Below are 22,086 nucleotides of genomic sequence, written 5' to 3'. Positions count from 1 at the left end.
TTGACTGGTCATTTTGCATATTTCTCTTGTGTTTGTGTCGTTTTTACCCACTAAGCAGATCTAATCAAGAGCTTGTCTGCGATAAATAGGACGTCTTGGACTCTATTTTCTACTTTCTATCTAGCCATAATATTTCCATAAATTAAATATTTGTACATCAATGTGTACTCATTATGGAGATCAGATTTGACATTGCACATGTATGCTGGGTGGCTAGATCAAGGTTTTGTTCTGTGGTTCAGAGTGGGTCACCAGTGAGCACAGTGCTCCATTCAATCTCAGGCCACGGAGCTAGCACACCTAAATCAATGGCTTTCATTTACACAAGGGTCCCCCTCAATAGTGGTGGTTGTGATACGTCGTAGGACCCACACTATGGGTTCAGGTAGCCTATTTTCTTTAACACTATGCTTTCAAGGGCCAGGAATGTGATGATTATCAACTGCATTGCAATACTCGTCCTCTTTCCTTTAGTAGGACACACCTCACCAGCACAAGATGGAGCCCTGAACAAGCAGGGCCCCCGTCACAGATTTCTGTTGCTTCAGTGTGCAAAAGGGAGCAAATTACAGTGACACATCAATGAGCCCCTTCTGGCTTGCCTCTTGAAGAAACATTTAGCATTTTTTTCTCTCACACTCATTCTAAAAGGTACAAACCTCCCAGACTTTGACTGCACATTATACAGTAAGATAGGCCCAGAGCACCCTTGTGAGTGGCTGCAAGAGGAGCACACTGATCCCTATACGCCTCCAGAGGTTCAAAGACATGAAGAAAGCAAAAAGGAAAAAGTCACTGTACAAACAACACAGCCCTATGAAAGAACAAAAAGATCAACCAGAGTGCCTAGTAGCAGAGAGAAACAACTGACTGGGATGGCATGTCGTTTTTTAAAAGTTCGATTTTAGTCTCTGTTATCCATTTTGAGTAGTTTTAGCTTCTTTTTGTTTGTGTTGTTGTCTTGAGGTGCTCTGGTTGTGCAGGATGATGGTGTCCTGACTTGAGGTTACAAGTCTGTGGCAAAAGTCTGGTACATATAGCAGCAGCGTGGATTAATGGCCATCTCAAAGAGTCAATAGACAAAGACATAAGTTATCCCTCCCAGATCCAAGCTGGACTGGCCTCAGGTCAGGGAGGAGAAGGGGGTGGTGGATGTATAGGTCCAGAGGAGGGGGATAGGTTCATGAGAGGAATGCAGAACCAGACACAGAAAGAGACAGGGTATCATCGAGTGATGAGTCGGGACAAACCAAAACCTGGAATTGATGGGGGAGCAACGAGCCACCAGAGGGTTGGAAAACATGGGGGACTCTGGAAAAAAAAAAACAGCTATCGTTGGAGAGTTTCATTCTCCCACAGAAAATACTTCCTTGCCCCCAGTCCTTCATTTTACTGATGCTTTTTCATGTTCTCTTCATGGTGTTTCTAGAATCAAATATGGACTGAATATTTACAGTATACAAATAACGGGACAAACAATACTTTTGTAAAATGTGAACTATAGTTACAATATTTATTCTGGAATCTTCTTGAAATGGTTAAGACTTTGCTTCCTGCAGGTCTATGAAAACACTGAACACATCAGGTAGTAACTGGTGAGCGTTGTGTGATGAGCATTGTGTGATGTCGCCACCCAGTAGTAGATCTGAGGTATTTCCATGTGGAATAGATGGCATCTCCATAATGCATAAGTTAAAGTGTTGCTCCCAGGGACATCGAGTTCTTTATTACTCAATGGGGAGGTGAGGTCTGAATCATGGGAAAGTGCTTTAGGACAGAGAGAGTTTATTTACACTGAGCGCAACAAGTTGTCTCTTTCTTTCCAGCCTTCTTCCTTAGCCTCTGTTTATCCAAAAAGTGGTTCAAAATGTCTTCTTATAGTTAAACAAACAAATTCAGATCTCAAATCAAAAGTATTTGTCATCAACAAACATTTTGTTACTACTATTCAGAGAGTCTCGTTTTCATTGTTATTGGGGATGGCGAGCTTGGTGAGGGGATCTGTGTACTGTAGCACATTGAGCTTCCTGGAACACAAAAAGGATCCACTTCTCTTCCTCATACAAGGGGGCGCTGGTCTCTTCTCATCACAGCACAACCCTGCAGTGTTCTCCAGTGCTCCAGTCCCACCACTCTCCCCCACATCACTAGGTAGACTCATTTACGGCTCTCTCCCTGTCATCTCTCTTCTTTCCACAGAGCTGTGGAGGTGAGGGAGAGCTGTTATGATTGGAGGGAGCTTGTTCCTTTACAGGTGGTTCAAGAGAGGGAGAAATGCTGTTCCCAAGTCGTCGCAGACAGTGCTCTTTCTCTCCACGCACTGATGTTAAAACGATTAAAACGGGGGGGGGGTTAGACTATTAGATTAGAGGAATGTAGCACTGTTGCATGCCTCCCTCCTGGAGACGGGGAGAGTGTACAGGTCAGTGGTGGAGGATGAATCACAGACAGATGGATCTGGTGAGTGGGAGAGTGATTGGTTAGGGGTCGTGTGGGAGAGTCGGCGAGAGAGAGGGAGAAGGAGGGAGACGGGGAGGAGGATTTTCCGGCTCAGTTTTGCTGCAGGATCAGGGTCTCCAGCTCGTCGGCCGAGCGGAGCAGGAACGCGGCCGACTCGCGGTAGCCGGCGATGAGCTGCCGCACGGCCGTGATCTCTGTGGGGCTGAGCTGTGCCGAGGCCCCGCCACCTACGCCAACAGCACTCCGCCCGTGACTGTTTGAGCTGGCCGATGAAGAGTTGGACCCCAGGGACTTCATGCTGAGGTCAGTAGGGCCTGGGGAAAGGCAACGCACACTCAAATGAAAACACGTACTGGGGGCATTTTACTATAATTGTAACTATTGGAAATCATAAATATGCTTTCTTATCCACTTATCAACTGTAGGAAATATATTTTTTATGAGTTGCACCTGTATTTTTAGAAAATGTTTGCTACGTCCAAATATGGGCAAGAATTGATTTCTCGATACGTTTCAATACGTCTCAGTCTGTTCTAAACTCATCCAGTGATGCTGCTACAGTACGAGCAACATGCTTCAGGTAAGCTAAGGTATGCTGCTACTCTAAACTGCCATTCTCTGGCCAAATAAAGAGGTGAAGCATGCTCTCTCACCGTTGCTCTGAGCAGTGGCGGTTGTCAGTGAGACTGGGTGTTGCATGCTAGCGCCCAGGCCCCCGTAACCACGGTAGCTGTAGTTTAGCCCACCATTGGTGTAGAGCTGGTCCTGGGAGTAGGCCGAGGCGGCCAGGGAGTAGGCAGAGTGGGCCAGGGAGGCCGGCTCGCGAGAACTGGGCTTGTCAAGTGCTATCTGGTCCTCCTGAGGGGAGACGAGATGAGAGAGTTTTTAGTCCCACTTCCATGTATATAATATACTCAAGGTTAAGAACAGACTTTGCCATTGGCTATTAGAAGACATAGACAGTACATCCACCCACCTGAAAAGATACACACACGTACACACACACACCCCGACGTACACACAGACGCACACACACAATCAGAGCACTCACATGTGCTTGGTAGACATCCAGGCGCATCCTCTTGGCAGCCTTGCGTGTCTCACTCTCGCAGGCGGCTGCCAGGATGTTCTCAGCCATGGCTGAGGTGAGGTGAGGTGGTGTGGGTCGTGTCTAGCAGGGGAGAGACAATCAGCACAAATTCATCCCCACGTCAGAGTACCCACATTGACCACAGGGGGCATATTCAACACTAATAATACGGAAAATGTTCAGTTGCACCTGCTCATTACACAAAGTATTTCCAACTCATCTATTTCAGATAGTATCATTCCAGATAACCAGATACATGAGCACTGAACAGCACTACATTTTCAACATAATATTTTACCAGGTAAGGAACTAAATGAAAGTATAATATCCTGATCTAAGGTGATACAAAATTCCTTCTATTTCTATGGCAATGGAATGTATTTTTTGTGAAGGTTTGCTCCTATGGGCAAATGGTGCATGAATGAAAATGTCCCGTTCAGGCCTTTTACCCCTCAAAATAAAAAATGGTAAGTTCCTTAAGGGGGTGGCTCTCCCAATGCATTTGCAGCTGGGCCTGGTCTGCTTAGTTCATTTACTTTATATGAACCGGAGAAAAACTGTGAGTGGGATGTCTCGCTTCCTCTTCTGTCTCTGCTATGGGTACACTCGCAATGGCTGCCAGTCCACCCATTATGCCATTATTGACTTGAATGGGGCACCAGTTCTATTAATTCTATTTCTATGGCCCAGACATTGTTTATACATGGGAGATGGAGCGGGACAGGGCAAATGGCTACTAGAACAGACCAGTCACACACAGGACACAAGAGCGCTAGGGATGAAGATGGCGTCCTCAGAGCATGCGCAGACCAGCCGGCTGGAGTGTTTACGGACATATTCAATCTCTCCCTATCCCAGTCTGCTTTCCCCACTTGCTTCAAGATGTCCACCATTGTTCCTGTACCCAAGAAAGCGAAGGTAACTGAACTAATTGACTATCGCCCCGTAGCACTCACCTCTGTCATCATGAAGTGCTTTGAGAGACTAGTTAAGGATCATACCACCACCACCTTACCTGTCACCCTAGACCCACTTCAATTTGCTTAACGCCCAAATAGATCCACAGACGATGCAATTGCCATCACACTGCACACTGCCCTATCCCATCTGGACAAGAGAAATACCTATGTAAGAATGCTGTTCATTGACTACAGCTCAGCCTTCAACACCATAGTACCCGCCAAGCTCATCATTAAGCTCGGGGCCCAGGGTCTGAACCCCTCCCTGTGCAACTGGGTCCTGGACTTTCTGATGGGCCGCCCCCCAGGTGGTGAAGGTAGGCAACAACACCTCCACTATGCTGATCCTCAACACAGGGGCCCCACAAGGGAGCGTGCTCAGCCCCCTCCTGTACTCCCTGTTCACCAATGACTCCGTGGCCACGCACGCCTCCAACGCAATCATCAAGTTTGCAGACGACATAACAGTGGTAGGCCTGATTACCAACAACGACTAGACAGCCTACAGGAAGGAGATGAGGGCCCTGGCGGAGTGGTGCCAGGAAAATAACCTCTCAACAAAACGAAGGAGCTGATCGTGGACTTCAGGAGACAGCAGATGGAGCATGCCCCCATCCACATCGACGGGGCCACAGTAGAGAAGGTGAAAAGCTTTAAGTTCCTCGGCGTACACATCATTGACAATCTGAAATTGCAACCCACACAGACAGGAGGTTGAAGAAATTCCGCTTGGCCCCTAAAAATATTTTTACAACTGCAACGTCCGCAACCGCAGGGCTCTCCAGAGGGTGGTGCGGTCTGCCCAACGCATCACCGGGGGCACACTGCCTGCCCTCCAGGACATCTACAGCACCCGGTATCACAGGAAGTCCAAGAATATCATCAAGGACCTCAGCCACCCGAGCCACGGCCAGTTCACCCCGCTATCATCCAGAAGGCAAGGTCAGTACAGGTGCATCAAAGCTGGGACCGAGAGACTGAAAATCAGCTTCTATCTCAAGGCCATCACTGTTAAATAGCCATCATTAGCCAGCCTCCACCCAGTACCCTGCCCTGGCTACCATCCAGTTACTCAACCCTGCACCTTAGAGGCTGCTGCCCTGTGTACATAGACAAGGAAACACTGGTCACTTTAATACTGTTTATATACCCATTTAATATGTATATACTGTATTCTATTCAAGGCCATCCTATTCAACAATTGCTGTACATATACTATTCTATCCTACGTATTCTTCAGATATACTACATACAGTGAGGAAGAAAAGTATTTGATCCCCTGCTGATTTTGTAAGTTTGCCCACTGACAAAGACATAATCAGTCTATAATTTTAATGGTAGGTTTATTTGAACAGTGAGAGACAGAATAACAACAACAAAAATCCAGAAAAAAACGCATGTCATAAATTGATTTGCATTTTAATGAGGGAAATAAGTATTTGACCCCTCTGCAAAACATGACTTAGTACTTGGTGGCAAAACCCTTGTTGGCAATCACAGAGGTCAGACGTTTCTTGTAGTTGGCCACCAGTTTTGCACACATCTCAGGAGTGATTTTGTTCCACTCCTCTTTGCAGATCTTCTCCAAGTCATTAAGGTTTCGAGGCTGACGTTTGGCAACTCGAACCTTCAGCTCCCTCCACAGATTTTCTATGGGATTAAGGTCTGGAGACTGGCTAGGTGTCACGCTCTGGCTCCGGGACCGTGTATTTTGAGCCAGGGTGTGTTCATTTGGTTGTGTTTGGTATTGGTTGTGTTGTATTTGGTTGTGTTTCCTTGTTTGGTCGTGTGACTCCCAATCAGTGGTAACGAGTGTCAGCTGTCGGCTCGTTATCTCTGATTGGGAGCCATATTTAAACTGTCAGTGTTCACCTTAGTGTTGTGGGTTTTTGTTCCGTATCAGTCATTGTAACTGAGGACTTCACGATTCGTCATTGTTTGTTGTTTTTGTATTGAGTACTTTAATTAAATAAAGTCATGTTCGTATCGCACGCTGCGCCTTGGTCCTCTCTGTTCGACGAGCGTGACAGAAAAACCCACCAAGACCAGACCAAGCAGCGTGTCCAGGAGCCATCGCTAATAGATCTCCGTGGCAGCTTCGACTGGGTCAAGCCCATTGAGGAGCTGAGTGAAGAGGGTTGGAGACAGAGGAGCGAGAGGTGGGAGAGAATGTTGGAGGCCTGGTCCACGGGGAGGAGAGACCCCCAGAAATTTTTTAGGGGGGGGCTCACGACGTCGGGGCAGCAGGAGGCCGCTATGGAGCGGTCCAGCGGGGTTGCAGAGGAGGCCGCCAGGTTACGGGGGCCACTGGTAGAAGAGGGGATGGAAGGTGTAGAGGCACGGCGAGAGGTACTGGCGGGTGTTGCCAGTCCGGTCCGGCCCGTTCCAGATCCCGGTGTAGAGCCAGTGGTGTGTGTCCCCAGTACGGTCCGGTCTATTCCTGCTCCCCGCACCAAACCTACGGTGTGCGTCGACAGCCCAGCCCGGCCCGTTCCTGCGCTCCGCACCGAGTCTGTGGTGCGCGTCGCCAGCCCAGTTCGGCCCATCCAAGCTTCTCGCATAAAGCCTACGGTGTGCGTCGCCAGCCCAGCCCGGCCTGTTCCTGCTCCACGCACAAAGCCTACGGTGTGCGTCGCCAGCCCAGCCCGGCCTGTTCCACGCACAAAGCCTACGGTGTGCGTCGCCAGCCCAGCCCGGCCTGTCCCTGCTCCACGCACAAAGCCTACGGGGTGCGTCGCCAGCCCAGCCCGGCCTGTCCCTGCTCTACGCACAAAGCCTACGGTGTGCGTCGTCGGCCTGGTCCAGCCCGTTCCTGCTACTCGCACCAAGCCAAGGGTGCGAGTCGTCAGCCTGGTCCAGCCCGTTCCTGCTACTCGCACCAAGCCAGGGGTACGAGTCGTCGGCCTGGTCCAGCCCGTTCCTGCTACTCGCACCAAGCCAAGGGTGCGAGTCGTCAGCCTGGTTCAGCTCGTCCCTGCTACTCGCACCAAGCCAAGGGTGCGAGCCGTCAGCCTGATCCAGCCCATTCCCGCTACTCGCACCAAGCCAGGGATGCGAGTCGTCAGCCTGGTGAGGCCCGTTCCGGCTCCACGCATCAAGCCTAGGGTGCGTATCGTCAGCCAGGTCCGGTCCGTTCCTGCCTCACGCGCCAAGCCAGGGGTGCGCGTCGTCAGTCCAGATCCTACCAGCTGGGTCAGATCGGACCGGGGGCGCTACGGGGGGATTGAAGAAGGGTGGTGGTCAAGCCCGGAGCCGGAGCCGCCTCCGAGGAGCAACACCCACCCAGCCCTCCCCTATTTGGGGTGTAGGCGCGGTCGGAGTCCGCGCCTTTAGGGGGGGGTACTGTCACGCTCTGGCTCCGGGACCGTGTATTTTGAGCCAGGGTGTGTTCATTTGGTTGTGTTTGGTATTGGTTGTGTTGTATTTGGTTGTGTTTCCTTGTTTGGTCGTGTGACTCCCAATCAGTGGTAACGAGTGTCAGCTGTCGGCTCGTTATCTCTGATTGGGAGCCATATTTAAACTGTCAGTGTTCACCTTAGTGTTGTGGGTTTTTGTTCCGTATCAGTCATTGTAACTGAGGACTTCACGATTCGTCATTGTTTGTTGTTTTTGTATTGAGTACTTTAATTAAATAAAGTCATGTTCGTATCGCACGCTGCGCCTTGGTCCTCTCTGTTCGACGAGCGTGACACTAGGCCACTCCAGGACCTTAATGTGCTTCTTCTTGAGCCACTCCTTTGTTGCCTTGGCCGTGTGTTTTGGGTCATTGTCATGCTGGAATACCCATCCACGACCCATTTTCAATGCCCTGGCTGATGGAAGGAGGTTCTCACCCAAGATTTGACGGTACATGGCCCTGTCCATCGTCCCTTTGATGCGGTGAAGTTGTCCTGTCCCCTTAGCAGAAAAACACCCCCAAAGCATAATGTTTCCACCTCCATGTTTGACGGTGGGGATGGGGTTCTTGGGGTCATAGGCAGCATTCCTCCTCCTCCAAACACGGCGAGTTGAGTTGATGCCAAAGAGCTCGATTTTGGTCTCATCTGACCACAACACTTTCACCCAGTTCTCCTCTGAATCATTCAGATGTTCATTGGCAAACTTCAGACGGCCCTGTATATGTGCTTTCTTGAGCAGGGGGACCTTGCGGGCGCTGCAGGATTTCAGTCCTTCAAGGCGTAGTGTGTTACCAATTGTTTTCTTGGTGACTATGGTCCCAGCTGCCTTGAGATCCATGACAAGATCCTCCCGTGTAGTTCTGGGCTGATTCCTCACCGTTCTCATGATCATTGCAACTCCACGAGGTGAGATCTTGCATGGAGCCCCAGGCAGAGGGAGATTGACAGTTATTTTGTGTTTCTTCCATTTGCGAATAATCGCACCAACTGTTGTCACCTTCTCACCAAGCTGCTTGGCGATGGTCTTGTAGCCCATTCCAGCCTGACATCCTTGGAAAGCTCTTTGGTCTTGGCCATGGTGGAGAGTTTGGAATTTGATTGATTGATTGCTTCTGTGGACAGGTGTCTTTTATACAGGTAACAAACTGAGATTATGAGCACTCCCTTTAAGAGTGTGCTCCTAATCTCAGCTCGTTACCTGTATAAAAGACACCTGGGAGCCAGAAATCTTTCTGATTGAGAGGGGGTCAAATACTTATTTCCCTCATTAAAATGCAAATCAATTTATAACATTTTTGACATGCGTTTTTCTGGATTATTTTGTTGTTATTCTGTCTCTCACTGTTCAAATAAACCTACCATTAAAATTATAGACTGATCATTTCTTTGTCAGTGGGCAAACGTACAAAATCAGCAGGGGATCAAATATTTGTTTCCCTCACTGTCCATAATGTCTATACATCATACAGTGGGGGAAAAAAGTATTTAGTCAGCCACCAATTGTGCAAGTTCTCCCACTTAAAAAGATGAGAGAGGCCTGTAATTTTCATCATAGGTACACATCAACTATGACAGACAAAATGAGAAAAAAGAATCCAGAAAATCACATTGTAGGATTTCTAATGAATTTATTTGCAAATGATGGTGGAAAATAAGTATTTGGTCAATAACAAAAGTTTTTCAATACTTTGTTATATACCCTTTGTTGGCAATGACACAGGTCAAACGTTTTCTGTAAGTCTTTACAAGGTTTTCACACACTGTTGCTGGTATTTTGGCCCATTCCTACATGCAGATCTCCTCTACAGCAGTGATGTTTTGGGGCTGTCGCCGGGCAACACGGACTTTCAACTCCCTCCAAAGATGTTCTATGGGGTTGAGATCTGGAGACTGGCTAGGCCACTCCAGGACCTTGAAATGCTTCTTACGAAGCCACTCCTTTGTTGGCCGGGCGGTGTGTTTGGGATCATTGTCATGCTGAAAGACCCAGCCACGTTTCATCTTCAATGCCCTTGCTGATGGAAGGAGGTTTTCACTCAAAATCTCACGATACATGGCCCCATTCATTCTTTCCTTTACACGGATCAGTCGTCCTGGTCCCTTTGCAGAAAAACAGCCCCAAAGCATGATGTTTCCACCCCCATAGTTCACAGTAGGTATGGTGTTCTTTGGATGCAACTCAGCATTCTTTGTCCTCCAAACACGATGAGTTGAGTTTTTACCAAAAAGTTATATTTTGGTTTCATCTGACCATATGACATTCTCCCAATCCTCTTCTGGATCATCCAAATGCACTCTAGCAAACTTCAGACGGGCCTGGACATGTACTGGCTTAAGCAGGGGGACACGTCTGGCACTGCAGGATTTGAGTCCCTGGCGGCGTAGTGTGTTACTGATGGTAGGCTTTGTTACTTTGGTCCCAGCTCTCTGCAGGTCATTCACTAGGTCCCCCCGTGTGGTTCTGGGATTTTTGCTCACCGTTCTTGTGATAATTTTGACCCCACAGGGTGAGATCTTGCGTGGAGCCCCAGATCGAGGGAGATTATCAGTGGTCTTGTATGTCTTCCATTTCCTAATAATTGCTCCCACAGTTGATTTCTTCAAACCAAGCTGCTTACCTATTGCAGATTCAGTCTTCCCAGCCTGGTGCAGGTCTACAATTTTGTTTCTGGTGTCCTTTGACAGCTCTTTGGTCTTGGCCATAGTGGAATTTGGAGTGTGACTGTTTGAGGTTGTGGACAGGTGTATTTTATACTGATAACAAGTTCAAACAGGTGCCATTAATACAGGTAACGAGTGGAGGACAGAGGAGCCTCTTAAAGAAGAAGTTACAGGTCTGTGAGAGCCAGAAATCTTGCTTGTTTGTAGGTGACCAAATACTTATTTTCCACCATAATTTGCAAATAAATTCATTAAAAATCCTACAATGTGATTTTCTGGAATGTTTTTTCTCAATTTGTCTGTCATAGTTGCCGTGTACCTATGATGAAAATTACAGGCCTCTCTCATCTTTTTAAGTGGGAGAACTTGCACAATTGGTGGCTGACTAAATACTTTTTTCCCCCACTGTATATACATATATACAGTATATATAAATATCCATATACAGTTGAAGTCGGAAGTTTACATACACTTAGGTTGGAGTCATTAAAACTAGTTTTTCAACCACTCCACACATTTCTTGTTAACAAACTATAGTTTTGGCAAGTCGGTTAGGACATCTACTTTGTGCATGACAAGTCATTTTTCCAACAATTGTTTACAGACAGATTATTTCACTTATAATTCACTGTGTCACAATTCCAGTGGGTCAGAAGTTTTTATACACTAAGTTGACTGTGCCTTTAAACAGCTTGGAAAATTCCAGGAAACGATGTCATGGCTTTAGAAGCTAATTGACATCATTTGAGTCAATTGGAGGTGTACCTGTGGATGTATTTCAAGGCCTACCTTCAAACACAGTGCCTCTTTGCTTGACATCATGGGAAAATCAAAAGAAATCAGCCAAAAAATTGTAGACCTCCACAAGTCTGGTTCATCCTTGGGAGCAATTTCCAAACGCCTGAAGGTACCACGTTCATCTCTACAAACAATAGTATGCAAGTATAAACACCATGGGTCAACGCAGCCATCAAACCGCTCAGGAAGGAGACGCGTTCTGTCAGCTAGAGATGAACGTACTTTGGTGCGAAAAGTGCAAATCAATCCCAGAACAACAGCAAAGGACCTTGTGAAGATGCTGGAGAAAACAGGTACAAAAGTATCTATATCCACTGTAAAACGAGTCCTATATCGACATAACCTGAAAGGCCGCTCAGCAAGGAAGAAGCCACTGCTCCAAAACAGCCATAAAAAAGCCAGACTAAGATTTGCAACTGCACATGGGGACAAAGATAGTACTTTTTGGAGAAATGCCTTCTGGTCTGATGAAACAAAAATAGAACTGTTTGGCCATAATGACCAACGTTATGTTTGCAGGAAAAAGGGGGTCGCTTGCAAGCCATAGAACACCATCCCAACCATGAAGCACAGGGGTGGCAGCATCATGCTGTGGGGGTGCTTTGCTGCAGGAGGGAATGGTGCACTTCACAAAATAGATGGCATCATGAGGAAGGAAAATGATCTGGATATATTGAAGCAACATCTCAAGACATCAGTCAGGAAGTTACAAATTGGTCTCAAATGGGTCTTCCAAATGGACAATGAACCCAAGCATACCTCCAAAGTTGTGGCAAAATGGCTTAAGGACAACAAAGTCAAGGTATTGGAGTGGCCATCACAAAGCCCTGACCTCAATCCTATAGAACATTTGTGGGCAGAACTGAAAAAGCGTGTGCGAGCAAGGAGGCCTACAAACCTGACTCAGTTACACCAGCTCTGTCAGGAGGAATGGGCCAAAATTCACCCAACTTATTGTGGGAAGCTTGTGGAAGGCTACCCGACACGTTTGACACAAGTTAAACAATTTAAAGGCAATGCTACCAAATACTAATTGAGTGTATGTAAACTTCTGACCCACTGGGAATGTGATGAATGAAATAATTCTCTCTACTATTATTCTGACATTTCACATTCTTAAAATGAAGTGGTGATCCTAACTGACCTAAGACAGGGACTTTTTACTAGGATTAAATGTTAAGAATTGTGAAAAACAGAGTTTAAATGTATTTGGCTAAGGTGTATGTAAATTTCCGACTTCAACTGTATATATACTGAACAAAAATATAAACGCAACGTGTAAAGTGTTGGTCCCATTTTTCATGAGCTGAAATAAAAGATCACAGAAAATTTCCATATGCACAAATAGCTTATTTCTCTTAAATGTAGTGCACAAATTTTTTTACATCCCTGTTAGTGAGCATTTCTCATTTGCCAAGATAATCCATCCAACTGACAGGTGTGGAATATCAAGAAGCTGATTAAACAGCATGATCATTACACAGGTGCACCTTGTGCTAGGGACAATAAAAGGCCATTCTAAAATGTGCAGTTTTGTCACAACACAATGCCACAGATGTCTCAAGTTTTGAGGGAGCGTGCAATTGGCAACGAACACAATTGCATTTTATCGATGGCAATTTGAATGCACAGAGATACCGTGACGAGATCTTGAGGCCCATTGTCGTGCCATTCTTCGCCGCCATCACCTCATATTTCAGCATGATAATGCATGGCCCCATGTTGCAAGGATCTGTACACAATTGCTGAAAGCTGAAAATGTCCCAGTTCTTCCATGGCCTGCATACTCACCAGACATGTCACCCATTGGCATGTTTGGGATGTTCTGGATCGACCTGTACGACAGCGTGTTCCCGTTCCCGCCAATATCCAGCAACTTCGCACAGCCATTGAAGAGGAGTGGGACAACATTCCACAGGCCACAATCAACAGCCTGATCAACTCTATGCGAAGGAGATGTGTCACGCTACATGAGGCAAATGGTGGTCACACTAGATACTGACTGGTTTTCTGATCCACGCGCCTACCCTTTTTTTCAAGGTACACATGACCAAAAGTATGTGGATACCTGTTCGTCGAACATCTCATTCCAAAATCATTGGCATTAATATGGAGTTGGTCCCCCCTTTGCTGCTATAACAGCCTCCACTCTTCTGGGAAGGCTTTCCACTAGATGTTGAAACGTTGCTGCGAGGACTTGCTTCCATTCAGTGAGCTCGACAAACCATTTCTGTATGGACCTCGCTTTGTGCACGGGGGCATTTTCATGCTGAAACAGGAAAGGGCCTTCCCCAAACTGTTGCCACAAAGTCTTGAAGCACAGAATGTCATTGTATGCTGTAGCATTAAGATTTCCCACTGGAACTAAGGGGCCTAGCCCAAACCATGAAAATCAGCCCCAGACCATTATTCCTCCTCCACCAAACTTTACAGTTGGCACTATGCATTGGGGCAGGTAGCGTTCTCCTGGCAACCGCCAAACCCAGATTTGTCCGTTGGACTGCCAGATGGTGAAGCATGATTCATCACTCAAGAGAGCGCGTTTCCACTGCTCCAGAGTCCAATGGCAGCGAGCTTTTCACCACTCCAGCCGACGCTTGGCATTGTGCATGGTCAGCTTGTGTGCGGCTGCTTGGCCATGGAAATCCATTTCATGAAGTTTTCGACGAACAGTTCTTGTGCTGACGTTGTTTCCAGAGGCAGTTTGGAACTCGGTAGTGAGTGTTGCAACCGAGGACAGATGATTTCTTTACGCACTACGCGCTTCAGCACTCGGCGGTCCCGTTCTGTGAGCTTGTGTGGCCTACCACTTGGCGGCTGTGCCGTTGTTGCTCCTAGACGTTTCCACTTCACAATAACAGCACTTACAGTTGACCGGGGCAGCTCTAGCAGGGCAGATATTTGACGAACTGACTTGTTGGAAAGGTGGCATCCTATGACGGTGCCACGTTGAAAGTCACTGAGCTCTTCAGTAAGGCCATTCTACTGACAATGTTTGTCTATGGAGATTGAATGGCCGTGTGCCCGATTTTGTACACCTGTCAGCAACGGGTGTAGCTGAAATAGCCGAATCCACTCATTTGAAGGGGTGTCCACATACTTTTGTATATATAGTGTATCTGTGACCAACAGATGCATATCTGTATTCCCAGTCATGTAAAATCCATAGATTAGGGCCTAATGAATGTATTTCAATTGACTGACTTCCTGAACTGTAACTCAGTCAAATTAAATTGTTGCATGTTGTGTTTATATTTTTGTTCAGTATATTTATACTCCGGACTCCGACATTGCTCGTCCTAATATTTCTATATTTCTTAATTCCATTCTTTGACTTTTAGATTTGTGTGTATTGTTGTGTAATGTTAGATATTACTGCACTGTTGGAGCTAGGAACACAAGCATTTCGCTACACCCGCAATTACGTCTGCTAAACATGGCAACCAATAAAATTCGATTTTGATTTGATAGAGGGGGTATGAATGCGAGAGGGTTGAAAGAGAAATGGATGAGAGAGAGAGGAGAGGGAGTATGGTAGGTGCGGTACATCTGGACACACTGAATGAGAAAGACAGAGATGGAGGGATGAAAGAGAGTAGGAATAAAAGAGGGATGAAGTATGGTAGGTGCGGTATGTACCTCCATGCCGCTCTTCTTCATGCGGCGGCAGGATTTGAGGTAGGTGCGGATGCGCTTGCGAGCGCGCTCCTGGAACTCGGGGAACTGGCGACTGCACGACTCGATGATGGCCTGGATCTTCTCCTTGGGCTGCTTGGAGATGGGCACCATGCGGTCCAGGTTCTCATCCACAAACAGACGCACAAACATCTGAAAACAAGAAAATAAGAATCTTTGTAGGAAAAAAGGTGTGTGTCTGCTCTGCTAGCTACAGTGCTATGAAAAAGTATTTGCCCCCTTTCTAATTTTCTCTACTTTTGCATATTTGTGATACTGAATGTTATCAGATCTTCAACCAAAACCGAATATTAGATAAAGGGAACATAAGTGAACAAATAACACAACAATTACATATTTATTTCATAAACAAAGTTATGCAACACCCAATTCCCCTGTGTGAAAAAGTAATTGCCCCCTTACACTCAATAACTGGTTGTGCCACCTTTAGCTACAATGACTCCAACCAAATGCTTCCTGTAGTTGTTGATTAGTCTCTCACGTCGCTGTGGAGGAATTTTGGCCCACTCTTCCATGCAGAACTGCTTTAACTCAGTGACGTGTGGGTTTTCAAGCATGAACTACTTGCTTCAAGTCCTGCCACAACATCTCAATTGGGATTAGGTCTGGACTTTAACTAGGCCATTCCAAAACTTCCAATTTGTTGCTTTTTAGCAATTTTCATGTAGACTTGATTGTGTGTTTTGGATCATTGTCTTGCTGCATGACCCAGCTGCGCTTCAGCTTCAGCTCACAGATGGATGGTCTGACATTCTCCTGTAGAATTCTCTGATACAGAGCAGAATTCATGGTTCCTTCTATTAAGGCAAGTCGTTCAGGTCCTGAGGCAGCAAAGCATCCCCAAACCATCACACCACCACCACCATGCTTGACCTTTGGTATGATGTACTTACTGTGGAATGCAGAGTTTGGTTTTCGCCAGGCATTACTGGAACCATGTCGTCCAAAAAGTTATACTTTTGAATCATCTGTCCATAAAACGTTCTTCCAAGAGTCTTGATAATCATCCAGGTGCTTTTTTGGCAAACTTGAGTCAACCTTTTGGACGAGATGGGTCCCATTATGCCTGGCGAAAACCAAACACTGCATTCCACAGTAAGAACATCATACCAAAGGTCAAGCATGGTGGTGGTGTGATGGTTTGGGGATGCTTTGCTGCCTCAGGACCTGGACGACTTGCCTTAATAGTAGGAACCATGAATTCTGCTCTGTATCAGAGAATTCTACAGGAGTATGTCAGACCATCCGTCTGTGAGCTGAAGCTTTTTCACACAGGGGAATTGGGTGTTGCATAACTTTGTTTATGAAATAAATGAAATAAATATGTAATTGTTGTGTTATTTGTTCACTTATGTTCCCTTTATCTAATATTCGGTTTTGGTTGAAGATCTGTTAACAGTCAGTATCACAAATATGCAAAAGTAGAGAAAATTAGAAAGGGGGCAAATACTTTTTCATAGCACTGTATTTGCTGTTTCCAGTGTTCCTGAGGTGAAGGTCATGAAAAGGTGAGAGGAGCTCTTATATGTAGTGTACAGTGTGTGTGTTCAGTCATGTCTAGCTGAGGTGGGAGCAGCTCTTACGTTAAAGGCCTTTAGTCTCTCGGGGTCCACGCCCTCCGTGTCGTTGATCTTATCATTGTCGTCGTGATCTTCATGGTCATCGTCATCGTCCTCAGCCGCCGCCGCCGCACCTCTGCTCACGGTCAGGTCCTCGGCACACGTCTCCATCTTCAATGAGTCGTAGCTTCCTGAGCTGTACTGAGGAGACTGTCACACACACACACACACACACACACACACACACACACACACACACACACACACACACACACACACACACACACATAATAGGCACAGACAAAGAAAGAAGAGATACAAAGCCAGGGTAAGGTTTTCCCTCCGTCTGTATGCTCCTTCACATTGAAAGCAGCCGGCACAATCTCAATCGTGAGGAACACTGATTACAGTGAGACACAAAAAACTGCTAGCTTTTATATTAGTCAGATCCTTCCAATGGCGCTCGTCTGTGACAAGGCGGCAAAGAAGATGCCTTCAAGGACAAGGCTGCATTGTCAGAGCATGGTGAAGTGTGTGTCTCATTCAATAGCCAGAGAGCAGGAAGGAAGAACCTTTTATCCCCAGTCTCCTTTCATACAGGCCCAATGGCACTGTCCTCCACTGGCTCCTGTATGGACGTTCATCACAGCTCATCACAAGCACAGCAACACAACTAGGCTACTTCCCATGGCACAGCCACTCTCGCTGCTCTCATGCACATTCTCTTTCTGGTTTCATGATGTATTGGATTCCGACCCGACCCGAGAATGAACAGGTAATTGCAGTGTGGCAGGATCTCAATGGAAACCTCTCTCAGCTTTGTCCAATGCCCTGACAATGAACCTCACCTTCTTGTGCATACCTCACCCTTCATAGTTCATAGCAAGTCAGTGGTCATCTATAACAATGTCACACTGAGCTTTCAGACTATTACTCACACAGTCCTGGTGGGCTCATTGCTCAACATGATCACTTTGTATGTAATATATCACCATCAGACCTACTTTTAGCATTTGCTTAAGTCTGCCTGGAGTGCCAGATGGGCAGGGGTTGCAGTTTTGTGACCATTCTATTGGTTCATTGTACCAGGAAAGTTGCATTGTATTGTATAAGCTCAATCAAATCCGAGGTAAACTATTTGAAATAATTTCAAACCCAGGTCTGAGTAGAAGGCCTCACCTTGTTGCCGTAGTCCCTGATCGAGTCTCTGTCCAGGCACAGCTCAGCAGCATGGGGGAGGGGCTTGACAGGGTACTTTCTGCGCAGCTCATCTGCGGGGTCGGGCTGGAAGGGGCCCATCAGGGCTGTCCCGGGCAGCCTGGTCTCACTCAGGTTGACCGGCGCCTGTTGATCCTCGGACGATGAGGACGAGGAGGTGGTGCTGAAGTCTAGCGGGGCCTGGGGCCCATTGCCGTTTACCACCTCCCTGTAGGGGGGTCCACCCGCACCCCCCTCTGACCCCGGGGCCGTCCCACCCGCGGACGGAGGTGTCATGGTGTGCATGCCATTCCCGCTGCCGCTCTCTGAGGATGAGTCATCTGTGGAAACACACAGGGAGGGACACCAGTTAAACTGGGAGAATCATCATCACACCACAAACAACACATAGAGATGCCATTTAGAGATGTAAAAACACATATTTCAGTCAATGAAGAGGTTGGGGAAATCCAAAGTGGAGCCTACATCACACCTTGAGTGTAAATCCCACCCTCAACCTCAGTTTGTCAGTACCGTCAATTAGCAGTAGAGGGAGCTGTTGTAGTCAGTAAGACTACACATGGAACACTTGGTGTGGTGTGGCTCTATTTGTACTCGCACTCAGCAGACAGAGAGGCAGGCAGGCAGAGAGGCAGAGAGGCAGACAGGCAGAGAGGCAGGCAGGCAGACAGACAGAGAGGCAAGCAGGCAGAGAGGCAGGCAGGCAAAGAAGCAGACAGGCAGACCGGCAGAAAGGCAGACAGACAGAGAGGCAGACAGACAGAGAGGCAGGCAGACAGAGAGGCAGGCAGGCAGAGGCCGGCAGAGAGGCAGACAGACAGAGAGGCATACAGACAGAGAGGCAGGCAGGCAGAGAGGCAGACAGACAGAGAAGCAGACAGACAGAGAAGCAGACAGACAGAGGCAGACAGACAGAGAGGCAAGAAGGCAGAGAGGCAGACAGGCAGAAAGGCAGACAGGCAGACAGGCAGAAAGGCAGAGAGGCAGAGAGGGATGTGTGCTGCTGTGCTGTGTTAGTTAATTAAAGCCATCCGAGCTGGACTGGGGCCAGGCAGGCAGCCAGTGATACTTATTCATGAGAGCACCAGTTAGACTGGGAGAATCATCATCACACCACAAACAACACATAGAGATGCCATTTAGAGATGTAAAAACACATATTTCAGTCAATGAAGAGGTTGGGGAAATCCAACGTGGAGCCTACATCACACCTTGAGTGTAAATCCCACCCTCAACCTCAGTTTGTCAGTACCGTCAATTAGCAGTAGAGGGAGCTGTTGTAGTCAGTAAGAATACACATGGAACACTTGGTGTGGTGTGGCTCTATTTGTACTCGCACTCAGCAGAGTGTTACAGCCATGGTGCAGCAGGCAGACAGGCAGGCAGGCAGAGAGGCAGACAGAGAGGCAGGCAGGCAGAGAGGCAGACAGGGAGGCAGACAGGCAGAGAGGCAGGTAGGCAGACAGAGAGGCATACAGACAGAGAGGCAGGCAGGCAGAGAGGCAGACAGACAGAGAAGCAGACAGACAGAGGCAGACAGACAGAGAGGCAAGCAGGCAGAGAGGCAGGCAAGCAAAGAAGCAGACAGGCAGAAAGGCAGACAGACAGAGAGGCAGGCAGACAGAGAGGCAGGCAGGCAGAGAGGCAGACAGACAGAGAGGCAGGCAGGCAGAGAGGCAGGCAGACAGAGAAGCAGACAGACAGAGAGGCAGACAGACAGAGGCAGACAGACAGAGAGGCAAGAAGACAGAGAGGCAGACAGACAGAGAGGCAGGCAGGCAGAGAGGCAGACAGGCAGAAAGGCAGACAGACAGAGGCAGGCAGACAGAGAGGCAGGCAGGCAGAGAGGCAGACAGACAGAGAGGCAGACAGACAGAGAGGCAGGCAGGCAGACAGAGAAGCAGACAGACAGAGAAGCAGACAGACAGAGGCAGACAGACAGAGAGGCAAGAAGGCAGAGAGGCAGACAGGCAGAAAGACAGACAGACAGAGAGGCAGGCAGGCAGACAGAAAGGCAGAGAGGCAGAGAGGGATGTGTGCTGCTGTGCTGTGTTAGTTTATTAAAGCCATCCGAGCTGGACTGGGGCCAGGCAGGCAGCCAGTGATACTTATTCAGAGCATGGCACTCAGAGTACAGAGAGAGGGAAGCACTGCCACCTCCCCTTTACCCCAGTCACACACTGTAAGCTACACTATACAATGGTGCACACCATAGTACCAGGGCAAACTACTTGTTTCCCCACACACACACACACACACACACACACACACACACACACACACACACACACACACACACACACACACACACACACACACACACACACACACACACACACACACACACACACACACACCTCTCTCCACACTCTCTTGTCCCCTCCCCATCCTCAACTCAACCAGAGGCAGCTACTAAATAAGTGATTGTTTGGTGCATGGCTCTGCCACTGAGCCACGCTGATGGATGACCTGTGTGTTTTTGTTTTCCACAGTCCTTCTCGTTCCCCTGTCTCTGTCAGAAACACACACACACAAGCAGACACACACACACACACACACACACACACACACACACACACACTAGACACACACTCACACACGACACACGAAACGTAACACACACAGCCCCATTATGACTAGGAAGAGGAGGGACTGTAGTGTCTCTTGTGCAGCGTAGAGCAGTGCAGTGCTGTGCTGTGCAATGCTCCACCACCTCTCACTGGCCAGTATAGTGTAGTGGTGGTGGGGTAGGGTGCTCATCACATAGACCCCCATTCTCACAGACACACTGCCTGGCCTGTATGCATAACCCTCTGAGTGGAACTGAGAGGGGTTCATGGGCGTCTCCCAGTGCATGTGTGTATGTAGATTTGGACTTAAAGCCTACGTGCCGCTTGGAGAGCGTGTGTGCAGTAAGGGCAGTATTGGGGTCAGCTTTCCAAAGCCTCCACTGAGGGAGGGGAAGGGAGGGGGAGGAGAGGGAAGGGAGAGAAGGAAGGTGGGGCTAGAGCGGGCCAGAAGCAAGGGCAGGGAGAGCGAGGAGGTAGAGATTTAGAAAGAGAGAGAGGGATGAGAGAGAGTGGGTTATTCCATGGTAGAGGGTGGTAGGGGTAGAGACCAGTGCGTGGGGATAGAGAGGGGGAGATGAGAGGCTAGGAACTAGGAAGGAGGTCAAAGGGGGGTGGGGGGTAGAGAGCAGGTCAGGGAGAGGGAGAGAGCAAGGGAGAGAGCAAAAGAGGAGGAGGGAGGATGAAGCAAGGGAGAGCAGGAGGGTGCGTGCGGCGGGGGGCTGAGAGGGATGAAGAGAGATTGAGAGAAAGGGACAGGCAAGAGAGGGGAGGGAGAGAGAGAGGGGGGAAGAAGGAAGGGGAAAAGCAAAAAGGCAGGATAGAAGAGGAGAGCGGGAGAGCAATGGTGGGAGAGAAAGATAGAGAGAATGTGGCAGTGGGTTATGGCAGCGTAGAAAGGGAGGCAGGCGGTGTGTATTTATTAGAGTATAAAAAGTATTCATGCGTGGAGAGTAAGGCCAGCCTAATTCCTGCCAGCTCAACACAAATCCCCCTCAGCAAGAACGTGTGGTCGCCTGCTGAGGGAGCCACCCTCCTCTGCTGCTCTTAAAGGCACACAGCACCAAGCCCTTGGTATCCTTCCTGTACTGTCCTCTACTCTACTCTACTGTTCTGTTCTGTCAGCAGCACCCATCTAGGGGCGCAACACATCAGATGATTGTTTATTCAATGTGTCAATGAATTTGTAGGCTACCTGTCCCTATTCAAATAAACCACACCTGACAATATGGCAAACTGGAAAACATGTAGGCTAGTTTACTCAGTATAGCACTACTGAAGATCTAGCTGCTGAGACAGGCAGACAGGACTGACAGACTAACACACATAGGCTTACAGTGAAAACACACAGCATGTTTTGTTTCATTCCCTACTTCATGGCAGACTACTAGGCCTAGGCTATTAGTTGTCCACGGATGTAGACAGACAGACAGACATGCTGCTAAAATAAAGTTGAGCGGACACCGACAGACAGTGGGCTGCTTTTTCCCACCCACAGCTTTAATGTCTACTAATGACATAGGCTGAGTCTCGTGGCACCCTATTCCCTACATAGTGCAATACTTTTGACTAGAGCCCTATGGACCCTGGGCAAAGGTAGTGCACTTTATAGGGAATTGGATACAATTTTGAGCCATATAGCCTAGCCAGCCCCTGCAGAAGAAAATACAGCATAAACCA

General features: G+C 47.9%; 1 protein-coding gene across 1 annotated transcript in view; it reads right to left on the bottom strand.

The window, feature by feature from the left end:
* Positions 1 to 2,550: 2,550 nt before the first annotated feature.
* LOC311147915 (nucleolar protein 4-like) overlaps positions 2,551 to 22,086 on the bottom strand; it is a gene marked incomplete at both ends in the record, with an annotated part of 152,409 nt that continues 132,873 nt past the window's right edge. Inside the window, 6 exons of the mRNA XM_084184757.1 lie at positions 2,551 to 2,774; positions 3,114 to 3,318; positions 3,512 to 3,631; positions 15,006 to 15,194; positions 16,646 to 16,831; positions 17,801 to 18,159. Coding sequence (XP_084040883.1) covers positions 2,551 to 2,774; positions 3,114 to 3,318; positions 3,512 to 3,631; positions 15,006 to 15,194; positions 16,646 to 16,831; positions 17,801 to 18,159 — 1,283 coding nt within the window. The remainder of the gene's footprint in view (positions 2,775 to 3,113; positions 3,319 to 3,511; positions 3,632 to 15,005; positions 15,195 to 16,645; positions 16,832 to 17,800; positions 18,160 to 22,086) is intronic.

Source organism: Coregonus lavaretus, assembly GCF_964263955.1.
Source record: "Coregonus lavaretus genome assembly, chromosome: 20".
In the NCBI taxonomy this organism is placed as follows: domain Eukaryota; kingdom Metazoa; phylum Chordata; class Actinopteri; order Salmoniformes; family Salmonidae; genus Coregonus; species Coregonus lavaretus.
Note: the sequence above shows the minus strand (reverse complement) of the source record. Positions and strands in the feature narration are given on the sequence as shown.